Consider the following 27,668-nt stretch of genomic DNA (forward strand, 5'->3'; position numbering starts at 1 on the left):
TCCACGTCGTTGTTCCTGGGTAGTGCTAAAGATAGGAAGTTTATGATCTTAAACATCAGCATCGTTAGTACATGGCCAGTCCCTTATTCTTTGGAAGTTTATTTAACAACGGTCATATGCGATAAAAGCTTCGCCTCGAAATGTAACAAAAATAAGAGAATTTTCAAGAATTTGACCTTTGCTTCACATTGAGAATAGAAGTACGACAAAGGTCTTCGATGCTCGTTAAACCTTTTGATGTTTGAAAGCGGCTTCAATTTCTTAAGTAAAAACTGAAATATTGTTTATGTTCTTATGAAAAAAAACTAAATAGATACTTGAACGTAAAATTTCCCGCTCTTTCTGATCCTGAGATCAGAAATAGGGGTTTCCATTAAAAAAATAGAAATGACCTTGAGAAAACCGTCAAGGTCAAGCTCAAGGTCAATTTCAAAGTCACCCCTAGATGTCCCCCTTGAACCCCTACAACTTTGGTCTGAAACATTTTTGCGTAATTTGCTTGTTTCAAAAGTTATTAGACTGGGGAAATTAAAATGACTCACCCTGTATATATACAGGGTGGCCCATTTTAAGTGATCCACTCAGATATTTAGATTGGAGTGAGTTTTATCGAAAAAAGTTTCAGACAAAAGTTACTCAACTTTGAGGGGGCCATGTTTCTATGACCTTGGATTTGACCTTGGAGGTCATGTTCAAGGTCATTTCAAGGTCAACTTTGTTTTTTTAAATAGGAACCCCCATTTTTGACCCCGGATTCGGAAAGAGCGGGAAATTTTACGTCCAAAACGGTATTTTTAAAGTTTTTTTCATGGCCTTGAGAAGGTCGATTTAAGGTCAAATGCTTGAAAAACTGCATAAAAGCATTTTTTTTAATTTTTAAGATATCGAAAAATGACCTCTACAAAATTTGTTCAGAACAGAGTGGGCCACCCAATGCACCAAAAACCTTTGACCTTTGACCTCATTTTGAAGGTCATTTCAAGGTCGAAGTGTTTTTTGTAATGGAAATCCCTCTTTTTAACCCCGGATACGCACATAGCGCGAAATCCGACGTTTGGATAAGGTATTGTGTTGAGTTTCGCGCTATGTGCGAATCCGGGGTCAAAAAGAGGGGTTTCCATTACAAAAAACACTTCGACCTTGAAATGACCTTCAAAATGAGGTTAAAGGTCAAAGGTTTTTGGTGCATTGGGTGGCCCACTCTGTTCTGAACAAATTTTGTAGAGGTCATTTTTCGATATCTTAAAAATTAAAAAAACGCTTTTATCCAGTTTTTCAAGTATTTGACCTTAAATTGACCTTCTCAAGGCAATGAAAAAAAATTTAAAAATACCGTTTTGGACGTAAAATTTCCCGCTCTTTCCGAATCCGGGGTCAAAAATGGGGGTTCCTATTTAAAAAAACAAAGTTGACCTTGAAATGACCTTGAACATGACTTCCAAGGTCAAATCCAAGGTCATAGAAACATGCCCCCCTCAAAGTTGAGTAACTTTTGTCTGAAACTTTTTTCGATAAAACTCACTCCAATCTAGATATCTGAGTGGATCACTTAAAATGGGCCACCCTGTATATATATATATATATTCTATGATGTATAAAAGTGTATATATACATATTTATTTAGTTTTTTACTTATTAATTATTCATTTTTCGCATTTTTCGATAAAATTTTTGTTTATTGCTCATCATTTGAAAATAGGATCAGCTAGGATTTTCGTGTGAACGGATATATTGTTTATAATTAACACTCAATCGATCTCCGTGAGCCGTATACGTAACCATTTTCATGAAAGTTAAGTTAGCTTCAGGCTAGGTGTGTACTTGAACTAATAGACGTACGTCTCTATCAAAATGCTGAGAAAGTTTATCTATTAATTCCTCTTTATCTAAATTTTAATTTATATCATAAACCAAATTTATTTCACGTATTGCATAATTATAACGAGTTAATTTTCTGTTTCCAAAATATTTATAAAACTCTATTTCACGTGTAATGTTTTATCGAATTTCAGCGTTCCAACATTTTTCTTTGAATGCTGGCAGTTTAATTAAAATAATAAACAACTCTTTTGTGATATGTCAAGATCATACAGACCTGGTACTAATCTCCCAGCTACCATGTGGCACACGAACAGAAGAAGCAGCAAAATTCATAGCACAAATAAAAACTGTAAGTAGAGAACAAATTAGACAAGAAATACTAAACGAAATAGGACATGAAGAACAAGATACAAATAGTAAAATAATGGACACAACTACTTTCGAAAATTATGATGAATTAGATGATTTAAAATTAGTAAAGAACTTATTAAAAGAACTTTACAAAGAAACTAAAGAAAAGAATGAATTATTACAAGAATTGCTCACTAAAGAAAGACAAATTAAAACAAGTAACAATTTAAAAAACACATATGCAGAAATTATTGCAAAAAATAAAAGAGTACCTAGACTAGTTATAAAAAAAAAAACAAAGTTGATAAGTTGAATCTAGAAAATACAATTACTCATTATGTGGTCAAAAACAAAACTATATAAACTAAAAAGTCATTTCTAAAAACAAAGATACTATAATTATTAACTGTATAAATGAAGAAAATGTTAACAAATTAGAAGATACTTTAAGTAAAAAACTTTCCAAATCATGCAAAGTAGAATAAGAATAAATAAAAAAACCAACAATCAAAGTCACAAGTAAAAGTAAATCAATTACAACTAATAAGAAAGATGTTGAAATAGATATAAACCAAAGAAATTTTGCTAATTATGAGGAGAAATGTAAAGTTTGTAACGGGATTAATACCGTTTATTTAATTTAATGCGCACGATCGTATCGAAGAGCACGCGTGATTACTTATACGTTCAAACACGAAAACCGGAGAGCAGGAGGGAACGGGTATCAGTCAACCAACTATCTACTATTGAAAAAATACGATGAAATTCTAATCAATATCACATGCGAGATCGTTTATTTCCTCTAAACTGTACACTGTATTCGGCCCGCGTGTTTATGTTTACAAGACGCACGCGCGACAATAACATGCGGAGTCGGATCGCTCGCCGCTCTTTGTTTGCCGAGATAATACATGCACGTTTTCTAGCGAGTACGAGAGATTAGTTATTTAGCAATTCTATCGCGATCGCGAAATTAAGCTGGCCAGCTTACCTTATTAACAGTTGTACGGCAACACGAGAGAATGTAGCTCACAATTGAGTTTCGGTAAAGTCTATTGCTTTTTTTTTTTTGCAACGAGAAAACTTGCGTTCACGGTTTCGCCCTCGATGGCGAAACTCCTCACTCGCACACTCTTGCACGCACTCGTAGTGTTCAGTATCAGGTACGGCTCCTGCTGGCTTGGATCAGCTCGTCTCGGCACTCGGGAAAGTTCGGGAACTATCAACTATCCCACCTTGCACAGCTTAGCGACCGGGTGCTAATCTTCGACTCCTCTCAGGCGATATCGATAGTTGATCCTCGACTACCTCATTTTCATACGCGCGCGTTCCGCCCCGTCGCGTGCCGAATTCCCTCGTCACACATTTTCCCCAACCGGTAGGTGCTGCCCTCGCGAGCAGCCGCATGGTTGGGCCGTTAGCGCTAATAAGACGTTTACCGTCACAAGTTTTACATATCTATACAAATGAAAGAACAAAAACTAGTACAGCAATACATGAAGTACCAGTCAATCTATACAAATATATAAGAGAAAACAAAAATAGAATTTTCTTAGGCTATCAGAATTGCAGGGTTTATGACATCATTAACACAATACCATGTGATAAATGCTCCAGATTTGGACATAGTGCAAATAAATGCAGAAACGATGCCACGTGTATGAAATACGCTGGCAAACACTCAGCAGATAAGTGCAGTTGTGACACACCCAAGTACCCAAATTGTACTTTTTACAATATCAAATTTAAAAGCAATTATTATGTTACTTTAACAAAGTTAAAAGTAAGTCAAGAATTATTAGACCAAGAATTTCTACAACTTTTACTAGAAAAGGTTGTTTGTGCCGTTTGCGCGTATACCGAGTTTGAGCATGCTTTCGAACACCTTTGTTTAAAATATGAAAATTTATCAGCTGCATAGGTCATGTCGAAGGTATGCTCAGCTCGTGCTCACCAAAGGAGAAAGCGATACTTAAAAGAATTGTTCAGCAGGCCTTCAACACATGAACGGGGCAATAAATGTCTTGCATGTTTTGCGCGTCTGTTGAAAATCCTACGGACTCGCCTCTCGTTAGGTCATAAAAAAAGGGTCGGATGACCCGAGAGAGAGAGAGAGAGAGAGAGAGAGAGAGAGAGAGAGAGAGAGAGAGAGAGAGTGTGTGGTGCGTGGACGATGCGTAGATCCAACAAAACTACGCCCTCCTGACTCTCTGATTGGGCCTTATTGAATAGCTAGAAAAGTAGGGAAAAAGGGAGGAGAGACAATTTTGTTTTCCACTTCGCCAAAGGGCATGAGACGCGGCCAGTTCCTTCCGGAAGTACATCGAGGTAGATTCTCTCTCTCAATAAGTGACACCTTGTGTTGCTATTCATCTTTGTTATTCGTGCGATCAATCTTATTAGTGTTTATGCTTGCGAAATTATTGCGTGCGTGTGTGTGCAGACGTGCACCTTTATTATTCGCTCAAGACCATCAGCGACGCCTTATCAGGGGCTAAGGACAGGAGTGCCTGTTGCCTTATCAGAGGAACTTCCTCTGAAGCGTCTTCACTCTTGCGGCAGTTTGCCCGTTGGATCCATCACCAGTAAAAACGTTAGCGAGGGCACCACCCGTGAACGACATTTAAGCTAGCAGTGAAGGCGTATCCCTACATCGATTCCTTATTGTGTAGGCATCAAGCTGGTAAGCGAGCGAGCGAATTTTCATTGAGTGGCCATTCAATTTATTACTGCGACATCCCAACTATGTAAGCGTGTTTATACGATTACTTCACACTGTTTATTATTTCTAAACTTATTTAAATAATCTTCGTGACATTTGTTACATTTAATTTTAAGCAATATTGTTGTTTTATTGTAAGTTTTATTTTCGTATTTGTTTTATTCAAATGGCTTTTTCCTCACCTACGACTGGGGTTTTTTATGCCGGCTGAATCTTAAAGTAATTCATATTAATAAATTATAGTGCATATTGATTGTTTAAATTCTAATTTTTTATTCCTTGTCATCAGGAATTCAATTTCGAGATGAGATTTATAGCATTGAGGACATTTACATTCTGCCTAATAATCTAGCTGAAAACTAAACAATGGTTACTTCCCAAGATACAACTCCATAACCCGACCTTCTATAGATAATAATAGTAAGGGCTCATGTACAGACAATTTTTTCATAAAACTAGAAAATATTGAATACAATACTTACCTACTTACAATACCTTTTAATGATCATGATGGGTGACAACTTGCGCGAGGCGAGTTTGTCCCGTACGAAGGCCTTTCAACAGCCGAGCGGCCTTGGACTCGGGCGGCAATCAGGCTCTCGGGGACTTCGTCCCGTTCGCGCGTTAATATAGTCCAATCAACAGAGACAAAAAACGCCTGTTTCAGACAAAAATTCCGGGATGGGTTTTCTCAACAAAAATCGCTTCAGTACAATGTAAATAAGAACTCTTGATAAAATGCAACTCCTAATTTTTTGCCAGATTTTTCTTATGAGCGCTCAAAGTTGGCGAAATATGGTTTTTTCAATCTGCAAGCCACGGTATGCATTTTAGCTGAAAAAGTTTCGTATAAAAGTTATAGGCAATAGCAAAAGCTACAATTTGAGCAGTAGTGAAATTTTTTTCGTTTGTTAGTTATTGAAAAAAGCCCCAAAAACCCTTAAAAATGGCCATTTTTACTATATCGAATATTTATTGCAAAACGAACTTTTTTTAATGTTTATGACTCTTAAAAGAAAGCTCTTGTGATTCAAAAAAAAATGAATAGTCGCACGACTATTTATTTTTATTAGTTACTGATATATTCTAATTAGTTAATTAAGAGACGTCCAAAGTACGGGGCTGTAAAATTTTTTTGGCCGAAGATATCGAGTTGTAAAACAACTCAATCTCTTTGTCAAAACGTCAATTTTAAGAAATGATTGGGAACGAATCAAAAAATTAATTTGCAACCCCTAAATTTTGACTTTAAAAAAGTGCGCCTTTTTTCTTTTATAAACAATTAGAATTGCGGCTTCCCTATGCATTATAGAGATTTCTTTTTTAGAAATTCACATATCTGAGATCAAGGAGGTATATTTTGAAAAAAAAATTGTTTTTCGACCAATAGGAGCCGAGATAATTTTTTTTTTGTTTAAATCGCCATTGATGTAATAATGAAAATTAACAAATCCGTCCAAAGGCATTCGATCGTTATTAAGTTATATTTTCTCATTACGATACAAGGCTTTCCATATTTTGACTTTTTAACAATTAAAATGACGTTTCATTTCCAGCACGAGAAAAGCCAAAGGCCGGAGGCGGTGGTGGGGAGCCTCCCTCGCGCGCTTGGAAATACTGAAAGTCCGCGTTCAAATCGACGCGCTTCGCAAAAATCAGGCTTATCTCGCGAACTATTGCATCAAATTCGATCATTTTTTTTTAATTTGGGGTAGCTTCAAAATTTATTGAGATTGGTGTAGTTGTAATTACTATATTTAGTGCCAATCGTTTATTATTAACTTAATTGAATTCATACATATCAGTGTATGTATAAATTTCAATTAATTATTACTTGCTATCCGTAAATATGGATAAGGATAAATAATAATCAATATATTTTCAATTATTAATAACAATATTTTAATTTATATGCATACTTAGGCTATAGTTTATATGATTTATTATTTTCTAATCGTGCCTAGTTCTTTTCGGCGCAGACTCATTTATTTCGTTTTCATTGCATTCTTCATTCAACATTACTTCTACAAGACTACTTAAATTATACTCTTCGTTATCAATATGATCATATTCATGTATTTCTTCTACGTTCGTACAATTATCCCCGTAGCAAAATCCACACAAGCGAGAACATTTGAGGCCATGTTTGCGGCAGCTGCACGCAGCTTTACAGCCTTTTTGGCATCTATAAGAAATTTTTTCTGATATTTCGGGAGGTATCATTGGCTCTGAAGAATGAGTGGGTTCCAAAGTATTTTCGACTTTTGCCACCCATACTTCAAAGGATTCAAATCATTACCAAGCCACGATTGTATTTGCAAATAAGCCCGTTTGCAATGTTCGGCAGCTGCTGCTTCAGTTGGCGGCAAACTTTCTAGTTTCATTGCAGATTTGCTGGTTTTTCTATCGAGATGTACAAAACGTAACTCACTTAATGTTAATTCGTGCTCTTGCTTTGTTTCTACAATTTTATCGGCATTACTGGAATACATGCTTTTAATAATATTTATACAGCCCGCTCTTTGTCTATAAATGCCCACCGTTATGGGCTGGCTTGTATACCTGGGTCCCCGAAAGTAAACTATAGCCTTGCGATTTCAGTTAAGTACAAACTTAGAAAATACGGAAAATAAAGATTATATATATATATATATATATATATATATATATATTGTGACGGAGAATCACGGCTCGACCGTTGCTCTCCGCCGGGCTCTCACCGATTCCCCGTGTGCCTCGCCGAGCTGGGAGAGTGCGCCAGTTGAGCACACTCTAATTACTCCGTCTTGCTCTTTTCTTTCGAGGTGCGACGGCAACGGCGGCGATTGGAGGGAGCCAACGAGGAGAGCGTAGCGAGAGAGAGAGAGACAGAAGATAGGGGAAAGCCGGCGAGTCGCTGGCAGACCTGCGCGCGCATCTCGCCGGCTTGACGAGAGAAGATCGGCAGTATCTGCTGGAAAGTCGTACGGCCCGCCGCGCGCACACAAATTTTCCGAATTATCTTGTTTTGTCCGTGAGTTCCCGCGCCCTCGCCGAAGACTTGAGTTACATGTGATACGTGCCCGGTGCGCGAAGTGTTCGTTTAAAGTTTCGTATAAATTGCGAAGCCGGCACCGGTGCACGTGGGCGACCGGCGAGGTGACGCGGGCATGTGCGCGCGTGCGGCCATCTTGGTGAGCTGGTGAGTGTGAGTCTCGCGCCGATTTGCTTAGCTGGGCGGAACGAGGCACGGCACGATACACATATACACACACACGCACACTCCTCGCAACAACAGCAGACGAACACACCCGAAACATATTAACAACAGCCACAACAACAGGAATAAACGTAGCAGTAACAACAACAATAACAACAACAGTAATTAACCGCAACATTCACAACAACAGGAACATAACAATCGACAACAACACCGCAGCAAGGGACGAGGGAGAAACGAGGATACAAAGAGAGCGGTCGCCTAGATATCCCGCTTGTATTTGCAGAGTATTTTGGAGACGAGTATAGGAGCACCGAGGCGGACAACGGAGTTAACGCGAGGCAAGGTCGGTGTGGTGTTTTCTCTTTCTCTCTCTCTCTCTGTCCGAGGCGTCGAATAAACACCTCGCAGTTCGGCAGCCCTGCCGATTGCGAGGTCGTTCATTATTGTATCTCGGGTCGTTTATTTTTATTGTAACCTTTTCTTTTGTATTTCGATTTTCTTTGGTTTGTAGTTTCGCTTTATTTTATGATTTTCTCTTTATTTGTATTTCTTTGTTTCTTCACCTTGATTATTTTGTAATTTCTTTTTCTTTCGCATTTTCTTTATTTCATATTTTGTTAGCCAATTATTTGATTTGATTTAGTTGTTTGATTTTGCGTTGGCTTTATTTACTCTTTTGTTTTGTCATTAATACAATTATTATTAAAGCTTGTTGTTACACCTACTCCCGCCCCCCTTTTTTTTTCCTTCTTCACCTATGTCGTCACTCCCATCCTGAATATAACGGTTCGCGTACGATTAACGCGTGTGCTCGGCGCGTTATTTAGCCGCGGGAACGACCTTTGCTTCCCGAATCCCCGAATAAATAATTTGTACGGACAGTCACGAGCCATCCGTTGAAGGACGACTGGATTTCTCCGTTACAATATATATATATATATATATATATATATATATATATATATATATTCCAAAAAGGCTGTAAAGCTTTGTGCAGCAAACATGGCCTCAAATGTTCTCGCTTGTGTGTATTTTGCTGTACGAACGTAAAAGATATTGACAACGAAGAGTATAATTTAAGTAGTCTTGTAGAAGTAATGTTGAATGAAGAATGCAATGAAAACGAAATAAATGAGTCTGCGCCGAAAAGAACTAGGCACGATTAGAAAATAAGAAATCATATAAACTATAGCCTATGTATGCATATAAATTAAAATATTATTATTAATAATTGAAAATATATTGATTATTATTTATCCTTATCCATATTTACGGATAGCAAGTAATAATTAATTGGAATTTATACATACACTGATATGTATGAATTCAATTAAGTTAATAATAAACGATTGGCACTAAATATAGTAATTACAACTACACCAATCTCAATAAATTTTGAAGCTACCCCAAATGAAAAAAAAATGATCGAATTTGATGCAATAGTTCGCGAGATAAGCCTGATTTTTGCGAAGCGCGTCGATTTGAACGCGGACTTTCAATATTTCCAAGCGCGCGAGGGAGGCCGCCCACCACCGCCTCCGGCCTTTGGCTTTTCTCGTGCTGGAAATGAAATGTCATTTTAATTGTTAAAAAGCCAAAATATCTAAAGCCTTGTATCGTAATAAGAAAATATAACTTAATAACGATCGAATGCCCTTGGACCGATTTGTTAATTTTCATTATTACAACAATGGCGATTTAAACAAAAAAAAATTATCTCGGCTCCTATTGGTCGAAAAACAATTTTTTTTTTTTCAAAATATGCACCTTGATCTCAGATATGTGAATTTCTAAAATAGAAATCTCTATAATGCATAGGGAAGCCGCAATTCTAATTGTTTATAAAAGAAAAAAGGCGCACTTTTTTAAAGTCAAAATTTAGGGGTTGCAAATTAATTTTTTGATTCGTTCCCAATCATTTATTAAAATTGACGTTTTGACAAAGAGATTGAATTGTTTTACAACTCGATATCTTCGGCCAAAAAAATTTTACAGCCCCGTACTTTGGACGTCTCTTAATTAACTAATTAGAATATATCAGTAACTAATAAAAATAAATAGTCGTGCGACGATTCATTTTTTTTAGAATCACAAGAGCTTTCTTTTAAGAGTCATAAACATTAAAAAAAGTTCTTTTTGCAATAAATATTCGATATAGTAAAAATGGCCATTATTAAGGGTTTTGGGGGCTTTTTTCAATAACTAACAAACGAAAAAACTGGCACGACAGCTCAAATTGTAGCTTTTGCTATTACCTACAACTTTTATACAAAACTTTTTCAGCTAAAATGCATACCGTGGCTTGCAGATTGAAAAAACCATATTTCGCCAACTTTGAGCGCTCATAAGAAAAATCTGGCAAAAAATTAGGAGTTGCATTTTATCAAGAGTTCCTATTTACATTGTACTTAAGCGATTTTTGTCGAAAAAACCAATCCCGGAATTTTTGTCTGACAATTTCTCTGTTGATTGGACTATCACAAAGTTTCCGTAGATTCGAATCCGGACTCCCGATACCGCGATCGTGAAATATTCGATCGGACGTATTCGTATATATTTATCCGTAATCGGTTATATATAATAAGCAATAACAGGGAATCATATGGATATACTCAAGCGCGTTTAATAGTACTTATAAAATTTATTTTATAAAGCTTAAGTACATGAATAAATGATAGAGCGAAAATTAGAAAGATATATATATATATATATAAATGATGTGCTGTGTAAAAGTGTATTTATATACATATTTATGTACCTCTTTACTTATTACTTATTCATTTTTCGCATTTTTCGATAAAATTTTTGTTTATTACTCATAATTTGAAAATAGGATCAGCTAGGATTTTCGTGTGAACGGATTTATTGGTTATAATTAACACTCAATCGATCCCCGTGAGCCGTATACGTCACCATTTTCATGAAAGTTAAGTTAGCTTCAGGCTAGGTGTGAGTAAGACACATAAAAAAGATTTCGGAATTCATTAAAATTTTATCTTCACTGGACAATGATGATTATATTAGTTCACGTCATGCTCAAAAAAATTGTGGCGTAGATCAACAAATAAATAGTATAACTGTTGAAAATAGTAAATCAATTAATAAAAGTTATAACAATTATAATACTAATACAAAATCTATTCCATTAGACGTAAGCGTACCAAGTATCTCGTCGGGAAACGCGTAAGTGTTGTTTCTCGAAAATCGGAGAAATGCGATAGCTTGCAACGAGTAGTAACATTAAAATCAGACGATACGTGAAAATTAAACTTTAAAGAATTATTAACAATTTTTGAAAATCCTAGATGAGAAATTAATGGTGAATTTTTTAATTGTAACGAAGAATCTCGGCTAGGGTGATTTCGTCCGTTTAGCTCTCGCCAGTGTCCACGTGCCGTGCTAAGCTGAGAGTGTGTGCGTGTGGCACGCATACTCATGCTTGGATTTTGTTTTGCGGTGCTGTGTACGGGCTGAGTTGACGGCTTGAGCGATCGAGATGGCGTGGAAGAGGAAAAGAGAGAGAGAGAGAGAGAGCGCTCTAGTTGCGGATCACCACGAAAATTTAAGGAGAGAGTCTCTGCTGGGATTTAGCAGGGAAAGTATGCGCGCGGATTTAACCGGAGTTAACGGTTTTCCGGTGTTGGCCGCGCGACCTCGTCAACGTTCGTTTTCGAAGACACGCCCGATGCACGAACGAGAATTGGAGTGTTGTGGCTGGGTCGTGCCCAGCCGTGTCTGGATCATCGTTGACGTTATTCAGTAGCTCTTTGGCGATGCTCATGCGACGTTTCTTTTGGTCGAAATTGAGCAATTTCGGAACAAACTTCGCTGACACACGTCTCATGTCTAAAACACTCGTCAAAATTGATTGGCACGAACCAAATGAGATGCCAATATCATCAGCAATTTCTCTAATGGTAATTCGACGATTTCCCAACACTATTTTCTTCACTTCTTCAACATTCTCATCAGTTGTTGATGTGCTGGGGCGTCCAGAACGAGGTTCGTCGTCGGTGTCTTCTCGGCCTTCTTGGAAGAGTTTATACCACTTGTAAACATTTTTTTGGCTTAAAGTAGACTCACCGTATGCCACTTTCAGCATTTCAAGTGTTTTGGAACATTTGATTCCATTTTTCACACAAAATTTAATGCAAACTCTTTGATCCATGTTTTTAGACAGCAGCAAATCGTGGAGCACGCAAAACACTTCTAACCTTGATGTCTCTCACAAACAAACCAAACATACTACAAAGCTGAAATTTGGAACGTATGTTCTAGACGAGTGTACCGACATAACCAAATAAAAAAGTCGAAGATCGAACGGACGTAGCCCGCTAAATTTCAAAATTCACCTTACTTTTTGATCATACCTCGTACTTCTTTTATTAGATAATACTCCAGTTAAAGCTTTACTTGATTCGGGTAGCGAAATTTCTACTATTTCGGAGGAATTTTATAATCAAAATTTAAATATTTTTAAGGATAAACAACTCATCCAATTAGCGAGCACATCATTAAAGTGGCTACGGGTCAGAAATCGGTGACATTAAAAAACAAATTTATTTAAATGTAAAATGGGGTAGTCAACAATGTTTTCTTTTTAATCATTCCTAAATTAATAAAAGATTGCATTATCTGTTACGATACTATGAAAAATATAAAGCTTATACTTGATACGTGGTGCGCGTTGAGTTCGTGCTAGGAGAGGAGAAAAGGCTTAAATAAAATTGACGTCCAGTATTGAAAACGTTGTACCTTTATTCCTTCTCGTAAAACTAATACGGAATAGAAGTTTGGTTAAGCGAGCGTTGACGTGGAGGTATGAAGTCACTGATAGCTGGAACGGAAGTGGCGCCACTTCGTTGATGACGGAGGCACTCAGGAGAGGGCAGACCTTGCTCCGTACCAAGCCGACGCTAAGCGACAGAGAAGGGAGCCTCAGGTAGAGCGCCGAGGAAGTCACGGCAGATCGAACGCAGCTCGTCCAAACATCCCACCCGCCTCGTTCCGGGAATGATCTTCTTTCTTCTCTGGTGGTGAGGTGAGTCCTATGCCGACGGCTTGACGTGGTGATGAGATGTTAGCAGCGCTAGCTTGACTACGGGCCGAGTATATTCCTCGGATGTGATTCTGATTCTCGCAATGCGAACAAGACCGTCGGGTTCGGGGTAGGTGTTGATGATGCAGCCGAGGGTCCACCTTCCGTCTCGGCGCAAAAGCAAGTGGTCCGTGGTAACGACCAGATTAGTGATCTGGAGATTCGGCTGGGCTGTCCTCCACTTGGGTCGCTGGCACAAAGTATTGAGGTACTCACGGCTCCAGCGGTCCCAAAAATGATCCTCCATGGCCTGGACGAGCTATCAGTGCTGGGCTCGCTCCAAGCGGGCTGCTTCCGAGTGTGGTTGGGGAATGGAGGTGGCGAATGTGCCAATGAGAAAGTAGCTCGGCATTAAGGCGTCTAGGTCGCAGAGGCCTCCTGTAGACAGATCGAGTGGTCGGCTGTTCTACGTAGCCTCGATGGAAACAAGGAGCTTTTAAAACTTCTCATATGTGAGACGTCGGAGAGCAGCGACTCGAGAAAGGTGGGCCTTCATGCTCTTCACGCCGGCCTCCCGGAGGCCGCCAAAGTGGAGAGCTGCCGGGGGGATGAACTTCCGAGAGACGCCGTCTTGCACTAGCGCTCCCTCTATGGTCTTGCACCAGCCCCTAGTCGATTTCGGCTTCACGTAGCAACCATCGGAACTCTAGACTGGTACCGCGGAAGTTAGTGCCGTTGTCGCTCTAGATCTCGTTGGGGCACCCTCTCCTCCCGATTAAAATAAGCATGTGAGGCCACCTACCAAGATGGCGGTGGTCAGGTCGTCGATGAGCTCTAAGTGGGTCGCTTTCGTTCTCATGCATACAGAGAGCGCCACACGTATCCCTTAAGGGTGGGTAACCCCCGTCCTTGGCTCCGGCAACGAGGGAATGGGCCGGCGTAGTCTACTCCGTAGTGACTGAAGGGCCAAGAGGGAGTCACTTTTACAGCTGCAAGAGAGGCCTTTCTCTGAGTGGCTGTCTTCGCAGAAATCCGGACGTAGACTAGACACTGGTGGATATGGCGCTTTATGCGCGTCTTGCCTCCAGTAATCAAAACCCTTTACAGGGCTCTGGCGTAGGTTGCACGGAAACTCTAGTGCAGACTTCGACTGAGGGCCCATCGAAGAACGAGCTCCACGAAATGTGAGCGTCCATTTAAGAGAACTGGTTGGTGCTCATCAAAAGGCAGTAGACATTGTGAGAGCCGCCCGCCAACTCGCATCAGTCCTTTGTCGTCAAGGAAGGTCTCGAGCGCTCGTAGCGCAATAGGGAGTCGGTATGTAGATCCCTGGAGCATCTTGATCGTGGCGGCAAAAGTCTGATGTTGCGAAAGACGGACGCATATCAGGAACGCCCAACTAAGGTCGAGGGTTCTCACTGGTTCCAGTGGCCTTGACTGTTCTGGATTTGAGCCGGTTAACGGGTACCGAGCTCTCATTGTACCACGGAGAAGGCCTCCAAGCGTTCAGAAGTTCTTGAAGAGACGAAGATCCCGGTCCTTCTGGGTAGACTGGGATTCGGCGTCGAGCGAGCGATGTGGTGGCGAGTGATTGGTCAATGGAGGGAGAAATCTGGGGTTAGTTGGCCTGAAGGTTGGAAATCCAGCTGGGTCTGGTCCACCAAAGAGGTCCTTGAGGAAGTCTGAACCAATGCCCCTTGAAGCGATGTCCGCAGGGTTCTGATCAGTAAGCACGTGATGTAGCGTCGCTCCAGAAGTCAATTCTGGGACATGAGCAACACAGTTGTCCATCAAGTCGTTTCCCACTGGCTCGTCAGACTGAAGACTGAGCGATACGGGAGTCGCTCCAGAGATGACAAGCTGAAACGGGGACCCACAGAGTAGAAGCGGTGTCAGTCAGCAATTGGGATACGATAAGCGCTGCGCGTAGTTCCAGATGCGACATGGTTATGACGAGGGCAAGCGCTGCGCTTATTCTCGTCGGTATTTTCCTCAATTCCCCCCTCTCTCTCGGCAAGACATGGTGATCAGCGTTAGGCGCATTTAAGAATGCGCCTAATGCATGGTCTTTGTTTCAGCCGACGGAGATTGCCGAGCGAGGCCGAACAGGGCCGAAGCTGTTACGCTGACGATAGTTTAGAGATGTTAGAAAGAGAGAGAGAGAGTTGGGGGCGTGCGTGCCCTATGCAAGATTAGGCAGGCGCACGTCGCGAACCAATTAACGCATTGATCACGTGCCGCCTAATAAGTAGGTCAAGTGGGGAGAGAAAAAGAACGAGGAAGAAGCTGTCGATCGTGGAGAGAAAACGAACGACACAGACGGTAGTAAGTCGAACGGCCAGTCAGAAGGTTTTCCAGCCGATCGGAAGACAGACGGTAATGAGTCGAGCAGTGAGTAAGACGGTAGATGGCCAGAGGTAAAAAAGTCGAAAAGTGCAGTTGAAGATGAAGGGTCAGCCGAACGCACACGCCGCCAAGGGCCGAGGAGAACCGAGAGGATAGAGGACGACTGCCTTGTTCTAGCATCTGCTCGGAACGCTACCCGGAGGAGCCGGCAGGAATTGCCCAGCGACGGCTAGCAACATCGAGCGCAGGGCGCAGCCAGGCCTCCCGTTCCAGTATCGAAGGTCAAGTCTCGCAAGTTAATTTCTCTCTCTCTCTCTCTCTCTCTCTCTCTCTTTTGCGATATGGCACAGCACGTAATCGTAAACGTTAGGTAGGTAGCAAGGCGTGCACACGCCGGCTACCTGCTCTAATTACGGTCGGCGTCATAAATCGCTCAAATAGAAATCGTCCAAGCGATCCCTCGCCGGGCGACTTTCTCTTTTAGCTAAGTAGCTTAAGTCGTCAAGGCGGTCATCTGCCGAGCGACGCGCGTTGTGTTTCGTATAGATTTGTAAGCGCGATTAGTTAGTTAACTTGTTCTTTGTTCCCTATTGTTCTATAGTGTTAAGACGTGTTCGCGACACCATTGTGTTTATTAGGTTAAGAGTTTGTAAAGTGGATTATAAGAGTTCATTTTATAATGCGGTTTATTATTATGCGGTTATTCAACTACGGTTTTGAAATCCAAGTGTAATTTGATTGGAATTAGATTTGTTTAAATGCGAGTTTGTGTTTTGTGTATAATTCCCTAACCACTTTGATTTCTTTGTCTTTCCCCCCGTTCCCGCCTCAATTGCTATGAGCTAGTGCACCTCACTTACCCACCTTCAAAACTGATAACGAACGAGCTTTCGTTACATGGTCATGCGCGAGCGTCCGGTCGACGACGGTTGGAGGCTCTTTATAGATGAGAGCTTGGTCTGGACGCTGACAGTCCCGTCTTCGGTAGAGATCCGCGAGTAAAAAAAATGTTTACAAGTAGTACAAACTCTTCCAAGATGGCCGGGAAGATGCCAATGACGAGCCTCGCTCTGGACGCCCAAGCACGTCAACAACTGATGAAAACGTTCAAGCAGTGAAGAAAATTGTTCTGGAAAATCGTCGAAGTTGCTGATATCAGAGAAGTTGCTGAGGATGTTGGTATACCGCTTGGCTCGTGCTATGAAATATTTTCTAACGTTTTGGGCATGAGACGTGTGTCAGCGAAGTTTGTTCCGAAATTGCTAAATTTTGACCAAAAGAACCGTCGCATGAGCATCGCTCAAGAACTGTTGAATGACGTCAACGACGTCCCAGATTTACTCAAAAGGGTCATAACTGGTGACGAATCATAGGTATATGGTTATGATATCGAAATCAAAGTCCAATCGTCCCAATGGAAGAGCCCAGATAAGCCAAGACCGAAAAAGCACGCCAACTTCGATCAAATGTCAAAGTTTTGCTCACTGTTTTCTTCGATTACCATGGCGTGGTGCATCAGGAGTTCTTACCATATGGACGTACGGTCAATAAACAGTATTATCTTGAAGTTATGCACCGTTTGCGAGAAGCAATACGAAGAAAACGCCCAGAATTGTGGAAAAACAATTCATGGCTTTTGCATCACGATAATGCCCCTGCTCACTTATCTTTGCTTGTGAGAGATTTTTTGGCCAAAAACAACACCACAATCATGCCTTAGCCACCATATTCACCGGATTTGGCCCCATGTGACTTTTTCTTGTTCCGAAAACTAAAGAGACCTATGAAAGGACGGAGATTTGCAACGATTGAAGAGATAGACTGCATCGCTGGAAGAGCTCAAGGCTATACTGAAAAGTGCTTATGAGAAGTGCTTTGAGGATTGGAAAAACCGTTGACATAAGTGTATTGTATCTGAGGGGGATTACTGTGAAGGGGACAACATAAATATTGATAAATAAATAATTATTTTTTCTTAAAAATACAAAGTCACCTTACTTTTTGAACACACCTCGTACGTACTCGTATATTACCACTATGTCTAAAATGACACCAACATGTCAAGAATTTGACATAAAAAACTATGTCATTTATGTACATTCTATAAAATAATACTATATTTAATGCATAAATGTTATATTTTGAATAAAATATTAGATAATACCATTTGATACATTCCTTTGACTCTAAGTGGTTATTCTACATGATATTCTATGATACCACTATGTCGTGTTGATGACACTTAAAAATCAATAATTATTATAAATTATAATTATATGTGAATTATATGTAAATTATAGATATAGGGTGTGTCTCATTTTACCTTACGCACCGGAATGTCTAAAACTATAAAAGAAAAAGAGAAAAACGTTTCAAACAAAAGTTAGTCGTTTTGAGGATCATTTTCAAGGTCAAAGTCAATGTCACATAATATCAAAGACCTTCCAAGACTGTAAAGTGGGACACCCTGTATATGAGTTTTTAAAATGATATAATAAAATTTACTTCAAAAAAATATTATCCTGTAAATAAACTTTTACAATTATGGGGGTTGGCGAGCGTAGCCCCACGAGTATATATATATTTATATATTTTGATTTATGTTAATCATTACCAACAGAAATTACGGCGAAGCCCTTGAAGGTTATAAAATTCAACAAATAAAGTACTGCTCACGCTGAGAAAAGGGTACTAGTGATGCCCCCTAATTTGCGTCATGGTATCAGTTGCCGTATTTATTCAAACAAAAAATTTTACTTGAAATCTATCGTTTACATCTTTGGGTTTGAGGAAAAAATCGATTGACGCATTCATTTATAAAAATTGCTTGAGCTTAAAATTGGAGTATCCATTTGACGTATTTTATCTTATTATGAATTTTATAAATACAATAATTATACATAAATATTGCCAAGAGCAATAAGTTTTCTATAACTCATATTATGTTCATGATAAGTTATTAATATGAAATGATCAAGAAAGTTATTTTTATTCATAACTTATGTATATAACGCACATATAGCAAGTAGTCCTATAGTGGATAAGCAATATTGTACATTTGCTTCGATAATAACATTGTATGCCATTTTTTAACTCTTGGCCATTGCAAAATTACAAATAGGTAATACTCATTGTGCCAGTATAATGGAATTAATAAAGTTCCAAGCCTAATCATCTAATAATTTTTATATAATTGAGAAGTAAATAATTAAGTTGTTGCACGAGAACATTGAAAAAGTACTCTAGCTACAATAGCTGCAACTTGTTGATCTAAAATTTGACTCATAACAAGTGCCAAAAGGCGAGATTCATGTTGAAGTAATAATGCTTTATTATCTGGGTGTCTTGAAAGATGCAATAATGTTCCAGCAGCGCGTCTTAACATGTCTAAACTTGTGCCCATAGACTCAGGATTTTCTCGTAAAGCTGCTATTCCATGTTGATTTGCTACAGTTAAAGCATTATTTTCTGCTTGTTCGATAAAAGCAACTAATAAAGCTATGCAGGGAGTTTGTAAAGCAATAGTACGGGCTACTCCACTGTCCGCTGCTGAAAGAAAGTGTAATAAATTTACACCAAATTCTCTGAGTACTTGTTCTTCACTTCGACAAAGCAGCCGTGATAATACCGAACACAGTTTTTGAAGTCTTGAAAAAGGTGGCGTTGCAACCACAAGATCCACGTTACTCTCTGTGACACAAAGTTTACAAAGAGCTTCTAGAGCCAATCTCTGAGGTGAAAGAGATGAATTCACATTAACAGTGGGAAAGGGATCTTGACCATGAGCAGCAGGACAAACAGCCCAGTGAAGAAGTCCATCTAAGACTGGTCGGGATATTTCCTCTGAATATTGGCTTAAATCAATGTGACCAGCAATATTTGCTGCCATAACCAAAACATTTTCCCGTATATGATACAGAAAATCCCACCACCATTCAGTTTCACCTTGTAAACTGCTGCACGAATCTACAAAATCTGCGTCTTCCTCACGATCATAGTTACGCGTTTTTTGTGTACGCACTGGATGATCATGATAAAGTAAAAGAAGTTTTCCTAATAAACTAAGAAATGTAATATTTTTTGCGAATTCAGTTTCATTTCCAGGAATAAATGTCAAATTTCTCAAAATTGTTGAAAGACATACGCATCGACGAGCTAAATTATCTTGCGTTTCAGTAATGAGATATAAACTGGCTTCATCGCGTGAATAGCTTTCATCTTCATAATCACTTATATTTCTTCTTTTCAAAGTTCCAGATGGGTCTTTTATCTTTAATTTGATTTCATCTTCTGTAACAATATAGTCTTTACTTATTTTTGAAAATAAGTTATTTCTAAAAGTTTGTGACTTTATAGTCTGATCCTCAGATTGAGCTGGAATAATAACTTTTTTATTTTCTGTTTGATTGTACATGAACGATTTGGTAGATCCTGTATCAATTTGAGGACTAGAAGAAAATATTCCATTGTTGTAAGACGATGGACTTTTATTTGATTGATCAGTATAAATGGAATTTGGAGACATTATAATAATATCTTTTTTAGTATTATCATGTTTTTTCTCAAAAAGTTCTTTTGTAATCTCACTCATTTCAATTGGTACCTTTTTAATTCTTAATAATACATCACTTAAGGTTTTCGATTTCTTTTTTTTATCTAATAGTTGTCTGGGTTCAATGCATTTATGCTTATCATCAACAGACGTAAAGCCAAATGTAACTACGTCGTGAGAATTATTGTTGCATGCTTCAATATGTTTGTTTATGTCCATTTCGTTCTTTCCAAAATCATCTTTTTGTTCTTTAGATAATTTTTTTTGTATAATATTAGTTTCTTCATTTGAATAGTTTGAGAATGAAATATTTCTTACTTCAGTTTCGAAACAAGTAACTATATAGTTTATAGTTTTACTGTCAATCTGCCAAGGTTCTACATCTGATTCAGTATATTCAATATCCCAAGCCCGCTGATCGTCCAGTATAAATATGTCATCATCTCGAGGGACAAATTTTACTGATCTTCCTTTTCTGGTTAATAAAGTATAATTAGAGCAAGAAATCAGTTTAATGCAATCTTCTGGCCTGATTGAATTAGTAACTGCTCCAAGATCAATTTTTAAATTACTTATTTGCCGCTCATAAAATCGATTTTTTTCGATTAATGTAGAATCAAACATATCAGATAGTGAACGAGAAAAATGTTCTAATAAAATATCTAATAATCCTGGTAAATGAGTTAATCCAAAATAATGAATTGAGGTATCATCAAACAAAAGAATATTTAATACATCCAAAGCCCAACAACTTTCTGCTAATAGACCGGATCTTAGTGCCATCATAATTCTCCATGCTTCTACAGGAGCTACATCAGTACGGGATATCTTTCTCCGCTTATATAATAATGGAGAAACTGCTTCTATACTCTCCACTGGAAAAGTCATTTCCCGTTTTGTTATTGACTGCTGATTGATAGAAGAACTTATGCCATGCTGGTTCTGAAAAATATAGTATTTTATTTTAATTATTCTTTAGATACAGCATTTAAAATATTACGAAATAATTCATTAACAATTTATTGATTATGATAGTGTACAAAGATAAATTGTGGCTAAATAAATAAATGAGAGCAAAAATCGCTTGATATGCACAAAAAAATCAAAAAGTAGTGGTATAATTTTTTCCTATATATATTTCGCGCTACAAGGATCGAGTAAATTTCATAATCGATGACCAAGAAAAATGAATCATCGGATGTGATCAAGCTTATCATAATAATTGCGAATATTATATTAATAGCTCATAGAAAAATCAAGTTTTGAATTAACCTAAACCATTAGTGCCTAAGCGGATATTTTTGGACACTCGATATTTCCGATAGGATTAGAAAAAAACAAGATCGAAAACGAAAATAAAATTTTGTTGCTATAAGTAATTCTAGCTACACTATCGGTTGCTGAGATCAAATTGACCTTACGATTCTTTAGAAAAGAGTTTCAGCCATTATAAAGGAGTAGTATTTACTCTTGAATATTCCAAGTATCTGTAAAGTGAATTTGTTGCTGTAAACACCATAATCTTTATGGATATTACTGTAAAAATGATTTTTTATCAAAAATATTGATAGATATATCCAAATGTACGATTTACAGATAAGAATATATGAAAAAATATTATTTTTTTCGCAGTCAAACAGGATACCATTGGGTTTTCGGGGAGTGCTCAATTAATTTTTAAGTTCCAATTTTGTATACCATCCTTCTACAAGAGGTAGCAAGTAAGGGTTTGGGTTCAAGTTAAGAGTGAAATTTTGTCGAATATCGAAGACAAAATTATTTTCTTTCATAAAAATAGGGTGCTACTATTAGAATTTTTTTTTATTAGCATACTGTCGGCATTAGTTTTACCCAATGTGCACTACGAAGAGGTTGCTCGAACGAATTTAGCACATCATGAGACCTGAGAAGGGCTATTTATGAAGGTTTGATCATGATTATAATGGCTATTCGCAATTTTTTTTTCAATTATCTTACTTTTTCTCATGGATATTTCCAAAGCAGTTTTTTCATAAATATTTTTCGCGTTTTTTACAGTATTCATGTGTGTATTTATACAATTTTTAATAAACTAGATCTTTTTCTTATCAGTTCTAATGAGCTCATAATAATTGCTATGATGAAAATCAGTAAAACACGTTGAGCTTATATGTTCATTACAATGAAACCTATACGATTTTATTTTTTTAATGCAGTGTAACGGGGGAGATTATCAGAAAAAAATCGGAAATTTATTGAAGCATAAACTCCCACGATGCAGAGCTAACCGCCACTCCGTTGAACACGTATAGTGATACGTGTATTCGCCTTTACGTCAGATGATTTCTCTTATCTATCCAACGGAGATGAACTCACCTTAAGTCACGTGACTTGTGACACTCGATGTATCTTAGATGTGGGCGACTTTACGCCTAATCCGCTTAATCTCCTAGATGTAATCGAATTAAAACCTAAGCCTTTTACAAATCGCTTAAGCTAATGGGAAATTAAATGACGTAATCGGCGAATGAAATTGACTAACTTTAATTAGTAAAAATAATTACAGTTTTTTATGGGCCGAAAGACTAACGCACGAGAATAGGATTTTATAATGAATTATTATTCGGTGAGAGAGAGAGAGAGAGAGAGAGAGAGAGAAGATTCGAAATTTGCCGCGAAACTAACGCTTGGCGCGAATACAAAAAAAATCGCTATCACGGTTGACAAAATACCGAATGTATTTTGTCACGCAATAATAACGGGAGGTGCACCAACCCTGTGGTGTAATTATGGTGATCAACCGTAATTGTTGATGTAGTAAATCAACTGCCGCTGCTCCTCCACTCAATCTGCTGTGCTGCCTCGCTCTCCTATTGCCTGCAATTTTCTGCTGCTAATCTGTGCCGCTGCTTCCTATTGCTGCGATCACTCCGTTGCACTTTCGCACGTAAAATTATCCCAAAAAACTTTAATATCGGCGAAACACAATGCAAAAATAGATTTGGCGGTAATGTCGCGTAAACCGCTGAGGCGTAACTATTTATTCAAATGCTCGCGCGCCCCCTCTCTCTCTCTTAATTGTTCGAACTAACGCGCGAGGAACAGAATTGCGAACGGATCGATTAATTGAATCGACTACCGTTGCAGCAGATATGACTGCTTTCGAATAGAACTATTGATTAATTAGTGAGAAGAAAACTTTGTCTTGGATGCTTTTCTCAAATAAAACATTGCAATATCTAACTTTTGAATCTTTAAGAGAGATATAATTTAAGCTACCATTTTGATCATGTTTTACTTAATAAGAACCTCGATTACATTTCTTATTTAGCTCAATAATTACTGGAAAACTTTTGTTTCTTATTTATGGTATTCATTTCATAAACATGAACTTGTCTAACTGTACTAGTTGCTCTTATTTTTAGTTTCTGAAGGTATACCAACAAATCTGGACTTGTAAAAAAGTTATCGAAAGTACATAATATTGTTTTAACTCACCAATAGCAACTGTTTCTAAAAAATATTCTAGCATTTTTATATCTACTCTGGATCCAAGATTACAAACACTTAGATCTTCATTACTTTTTTATTTCTCTTCCACAGTAAATTTGAAAATTCAACAAATATCCAGATGGTGTATATAAATACTGTAATTTTATTTCCCAAGGTGTGGGTTTATCTTTTATATATTGGTTAATCTCTCTAATATCTACCGAAAAATTTAATTATACTTTCATCTACTGATATATTTAATAAAAAATAACTAAATTTTTTGTTATATTACTTCTAAATATATTAGTGATAGCCCTTACTCTCCATATTTTATCTTCTAAATTCTTATCTTAAGTTTTGGAGTATTTTATGAAACGTTTCAGTTCTAAAAATTCATCTTATGTCATAGCATTTACTATAGGATCAAGCGAAAGTAAAGTGTTTTGAGACCAGTAATCGATTCTCCTTTTTCTACCGTTAAAAATAAAGGTAATCAATATAATCTGTGACGGTAAACGTCAAATTAACGCTAATCACCTAACCTAGTAGCTGCCTGCGGGGGCAGCACTTACCGGGAGACGAAAAATGTGACAACAGAATTCGGCATGCGAGCAGACGGAATGCGCGCGATTGAAAATGAACCAGTGGAGATCCAGCTACCCGGGGAAAACTAACACCAGCAACTTTCAAACGAAATTAATTCAATTTGATAATTTTATTTGATATTGTCTTGTCTTAAAGTAAACGTTTTTTTTAATATTATTAGCTGCGGTTATTGGTGACTACGCGCAACGCTCGTTAAAATATTTTAGATACTAACCAAAACAACCGCGCTAACAAACAGTTAGTGCGTCTGATAGGCAGGATCAGTATATTGCGTAATAACGAGCGAAGAGTCTTTCGGCAAATACGTTGTTAAACGCCCTTGATTGAGCCTACTGTCGGCCGATAAAAATTTTTTTTACTTGCGTACCATTTTTTTGTTGTAAAACAGCACTCGCACTCGCACCATGCGTAACAAGCGTGTAAATTTCGCCTGAAACAAGCCGCAAACAACTAACAGAACAAAATGGACCGCACTCAGACAGAAATAGAAAACTGGGTATAGACGCTCCAGGAGGAGGAAATCTATGAGTACCTCGAACACCTGGAACTCAAAACAAGCGGGAACAAGCTCTCGAGAGCTGCACGACTGCATAACTGGTTGCTTGGCGACTACTCCGCAGCAGATTTCGCGGAAGTCGGCAACCAGCATAGCAATCCAGCAAGAAGAGCTGCCCTACGCTCGGAACTGATTGTATCCCTATGCGCGGAACACACAGCATCCGAGCAAGAGGGAGAACACCCGCTAGCCCAGCTGATGCAGAGTGCGGAGGTAATATCGCGAGTACAGAAAACCGCGATAAACATCGCAAATGTCATGGACAGCGGCGAGAACACGAACAGTAATAACTGTATTACTATAACGGCTGAGGATGGCAGCCAGTTCCAACTCCCGCCGGCATTCACGGTGATGATCCAAGACCTCATTTTCCGGTCCAGAGAAAATGAGAAGAAACTGGAGCTGCTAGACTCACTGGGATTGAATATGTTGAGTCTAACAAAAGTATTAGACCAAATCCTCAGCAACAGCAGCAATGTGAAGGACCAACTGGACAATCAATCCGACAGGATCAGCGCATTAGAAAACGCCGAAAACAGAAATATACGGCAAGACGATGCGAATATATCCAACGAAGCGCGGCAACAGGAGAACACGCGTAGGAGCGTAGCATTCCAGGACACCTTCACATGCCATTACGACACCAGGCTACCCCAGAGTACCCCAGCTAGACCCGGACAGAGGCCCACGGGGGCCACCGGCAGGACCCCCCGCCGGACGCTCCCTTTCGGAGAGGGTGGACAGCATCAACTCAGTGGAGTTAATGCTGAAGTGGACAACCACCCGCCGAGCACGTGGTCATCCCAACAGATGTCAAACCTGTGGTCGTCAACAAGGGACGTCGGTCGCATTGTCCGAGGATGGAAACTCAGGTTCTCTGGAGAGGGCAATGCGAGCATCGACACCTTCTTGTCAAGGCTGGGCAACTCGAGGAGTAGCGCAGGACTTACGGAAGACGAGATGCTCCTAGCCGTATCCGAGCTACTCGTCGGTCCTGCCCTCGTCTGGTACGAGGCAATGAGGAATGAATGGCTCTCCTACGCAGATTTCGAGGCAGACGCGAGGGAATGGTTTGGGACCAGCGTGCAGCAGCAGCAGCGTTTAATGAAGGAGGTTTAGAGTCGATATCAGGGCCCAGACGAACCAGTGAACGTCTACGTCGCTAATATGATGGGCCCGATGAATCGGCTGAACCCTAAGATGACGCCTGATGGTCAACTGGACCTGCTACACGCCAACCTTCTCCCGGATATTCAGGGTCAAATACGAAGGTCAGAAATGAATTTCATACGGTCCCTGAACGCGCTGGCCACGGCGGCACAGAATAGCTTGCACCAGCGAAGGATAGAACGGGTGGTGCCGGATCCACAATCAACATTATACCCGGAATTAGCGTACCACCCTCGCACCGATGGAAGCAAGGGCCGCAAAGGTAAAGTGGCATCTGTGTCCGGCGATAAGCTGGAAGTCAGCGACAGGTTGGACCGTATGGAGAAAGTACTCGAGAAGGTGACGCACCAGGTTGTCTACACGCCGACGCCCTCGGGGGGGACACCTAATCCGAGCCTGGAGTCGGTCGATGGCGAGAAGAAAGTCCTACCCACCGATATATTGAACCAAATGCTGCTGTCTCTCAAGGAGATATCGGAGGGGATAAAGAATAATCACGCCGACAAAAACTGACCTCCGAGGACCGAGCTAAGAAGCCGGAGACCCCTTGTAAACGAGAAAGGGATTTCTCCAAGCCAATCAAATGCGTCGAGTGTGGCCTATTGGGGTACAGCAGGAAGTACTGTCCCCAATGTAATAAGGGAAACGAGCAAGAAGTGGTTAGGTGGGGTTGACCCCACTACTTCATCCCTTAACCCAAACCCCGAGTTAAGGTATTAACGAGATCTCGCGGCCTTTGTCAGCACAGCCCGCACCGTTAGTAGCGAGCGTGTTGAGCGACGAGAGCGAGAACTCCCCTGGTGACGCCAATGATGAACGTGGCGGTAGAGTGAACACGGAGAGGAAGGGTAATGACGTTAGTAAAGCCCAAGACCCTGGACCGGCCGAGGTGGTGGCGTATGGATCGCACACGCCCTCGGGGGCGCGGGTAAAGGCAGATAAACCGTCAAAGGGTATCGACGTTAGTAAAGCCCAAGACCCTGAACCGGCCGAAGTGGTGGCGAATGGATCGCACACGCCCTCGGGGGCACGGGTAGCGGCAGATAAACCGTCGAAACGTAATCCCATGGAAACTCCGATCGTCCGAACCAAGGTGGTTCGGACGACAAGTGACGTTACTCTACCACGCGAGAGCACAGTGGCTAGCGCTATGGTGTACAAGGAGCAAAGCTGTGGAGCCGTCGAAACTGTTTCCCGACATTCCCCGGAACAAGAGACGCGTTGGTGGCTGCCGGTGAAAATAGGGGACTTCCAGATACGGGCCCTCTATGATCCGGGAGCTGCCACCACAGCCATGGGTAATAATGCTCTGCAGATAGCGTCTGTGCTAGGCGTCAGATTGGACACCACCCACGCGGGTACAGCAGGACTACCAGACGGTCGTAAGCTAACGATCGTTGGTCACGTCATGCTGCCGTTTACCGTGGGGAAGATGACGATGCCGACGAGAGTAGCTATCCTCCCTACCCTCGTCGATGAATGTATCCTAGGAGTGAACTTTATTAGGTTATTTAGAGCAGTACTTGATCCGGACGATGATACGTTACTGCTCAAGAAATCACAAACCAAGATGAAACTAGAGGTAGCTAGTTTGGGGGCTGGTCCGAGATTAGCTACTATCGGACTAGCCGAAGTAACAGCCTCTCAACGGGCGATATTTCAGAAGACCATCGGCGAGGCCTTATCGCAGGCCCCCGTGGAACTGGGAGGTGCAACAGGCATCGAACACGAGATTCGAGTCGGTGATACGATACCATTCAAGACCGAATCTCGACATATCACTGCCTTTACAGTGCCCGGACTGGGACACCTTCGGTTCGCACGAATACCCTT

The 27,668-nt window shown here is 39.9% G+C and overlaps 1 protein-coding gene across 6 annotated transcripts in view; it reads right to left on the minus strand.

Annotated features, from left to right (window-relative positions):
• Positions 1 to 18,277: 18,277 nt before the first annotated feature.
• LOC131675125 (trithorax group protein osa) overlaps positions 18,278 to 27,668 on the minus strand; it is a 1,031,961-nt gene continuing 1,022,570 nt past the window's right edge. For all 6 annotated transcript variants that reach the window (XM_058953975.1, XM_058953976.1, XM_058953974.1 and 3 more), the window contains one exon: positions 18,278 to 20,974. In XM_058953975.1, coding sequence (XP_058809958.1) covers positions 18,689 to 20,974 — 2,286 coding nt within the window. In that variant the 3' untranslated portion in view covers positions 18,278 to 18,688. The remainder of the gene's footprint in view (positions 20,975 to 27,668) is intronic.

The sequence above is a fragment of the Phymastichus coffea genome, unplaced genomic scaffold (genome assembly GCF_024137745.1).
Source record: "Phymastichus coffea isolate CEN01 unplaced genomic scaffold, Cenicafe_Pcof_1.1 PCOF00016, whole genome shotgun sequence".
Lineage (NCBI taxonomy): Eukaryota > Metazoa > Arthropoda > Insecta > Hymenoptera > Eulophidae > Phymastichus > Phymastichus coffea.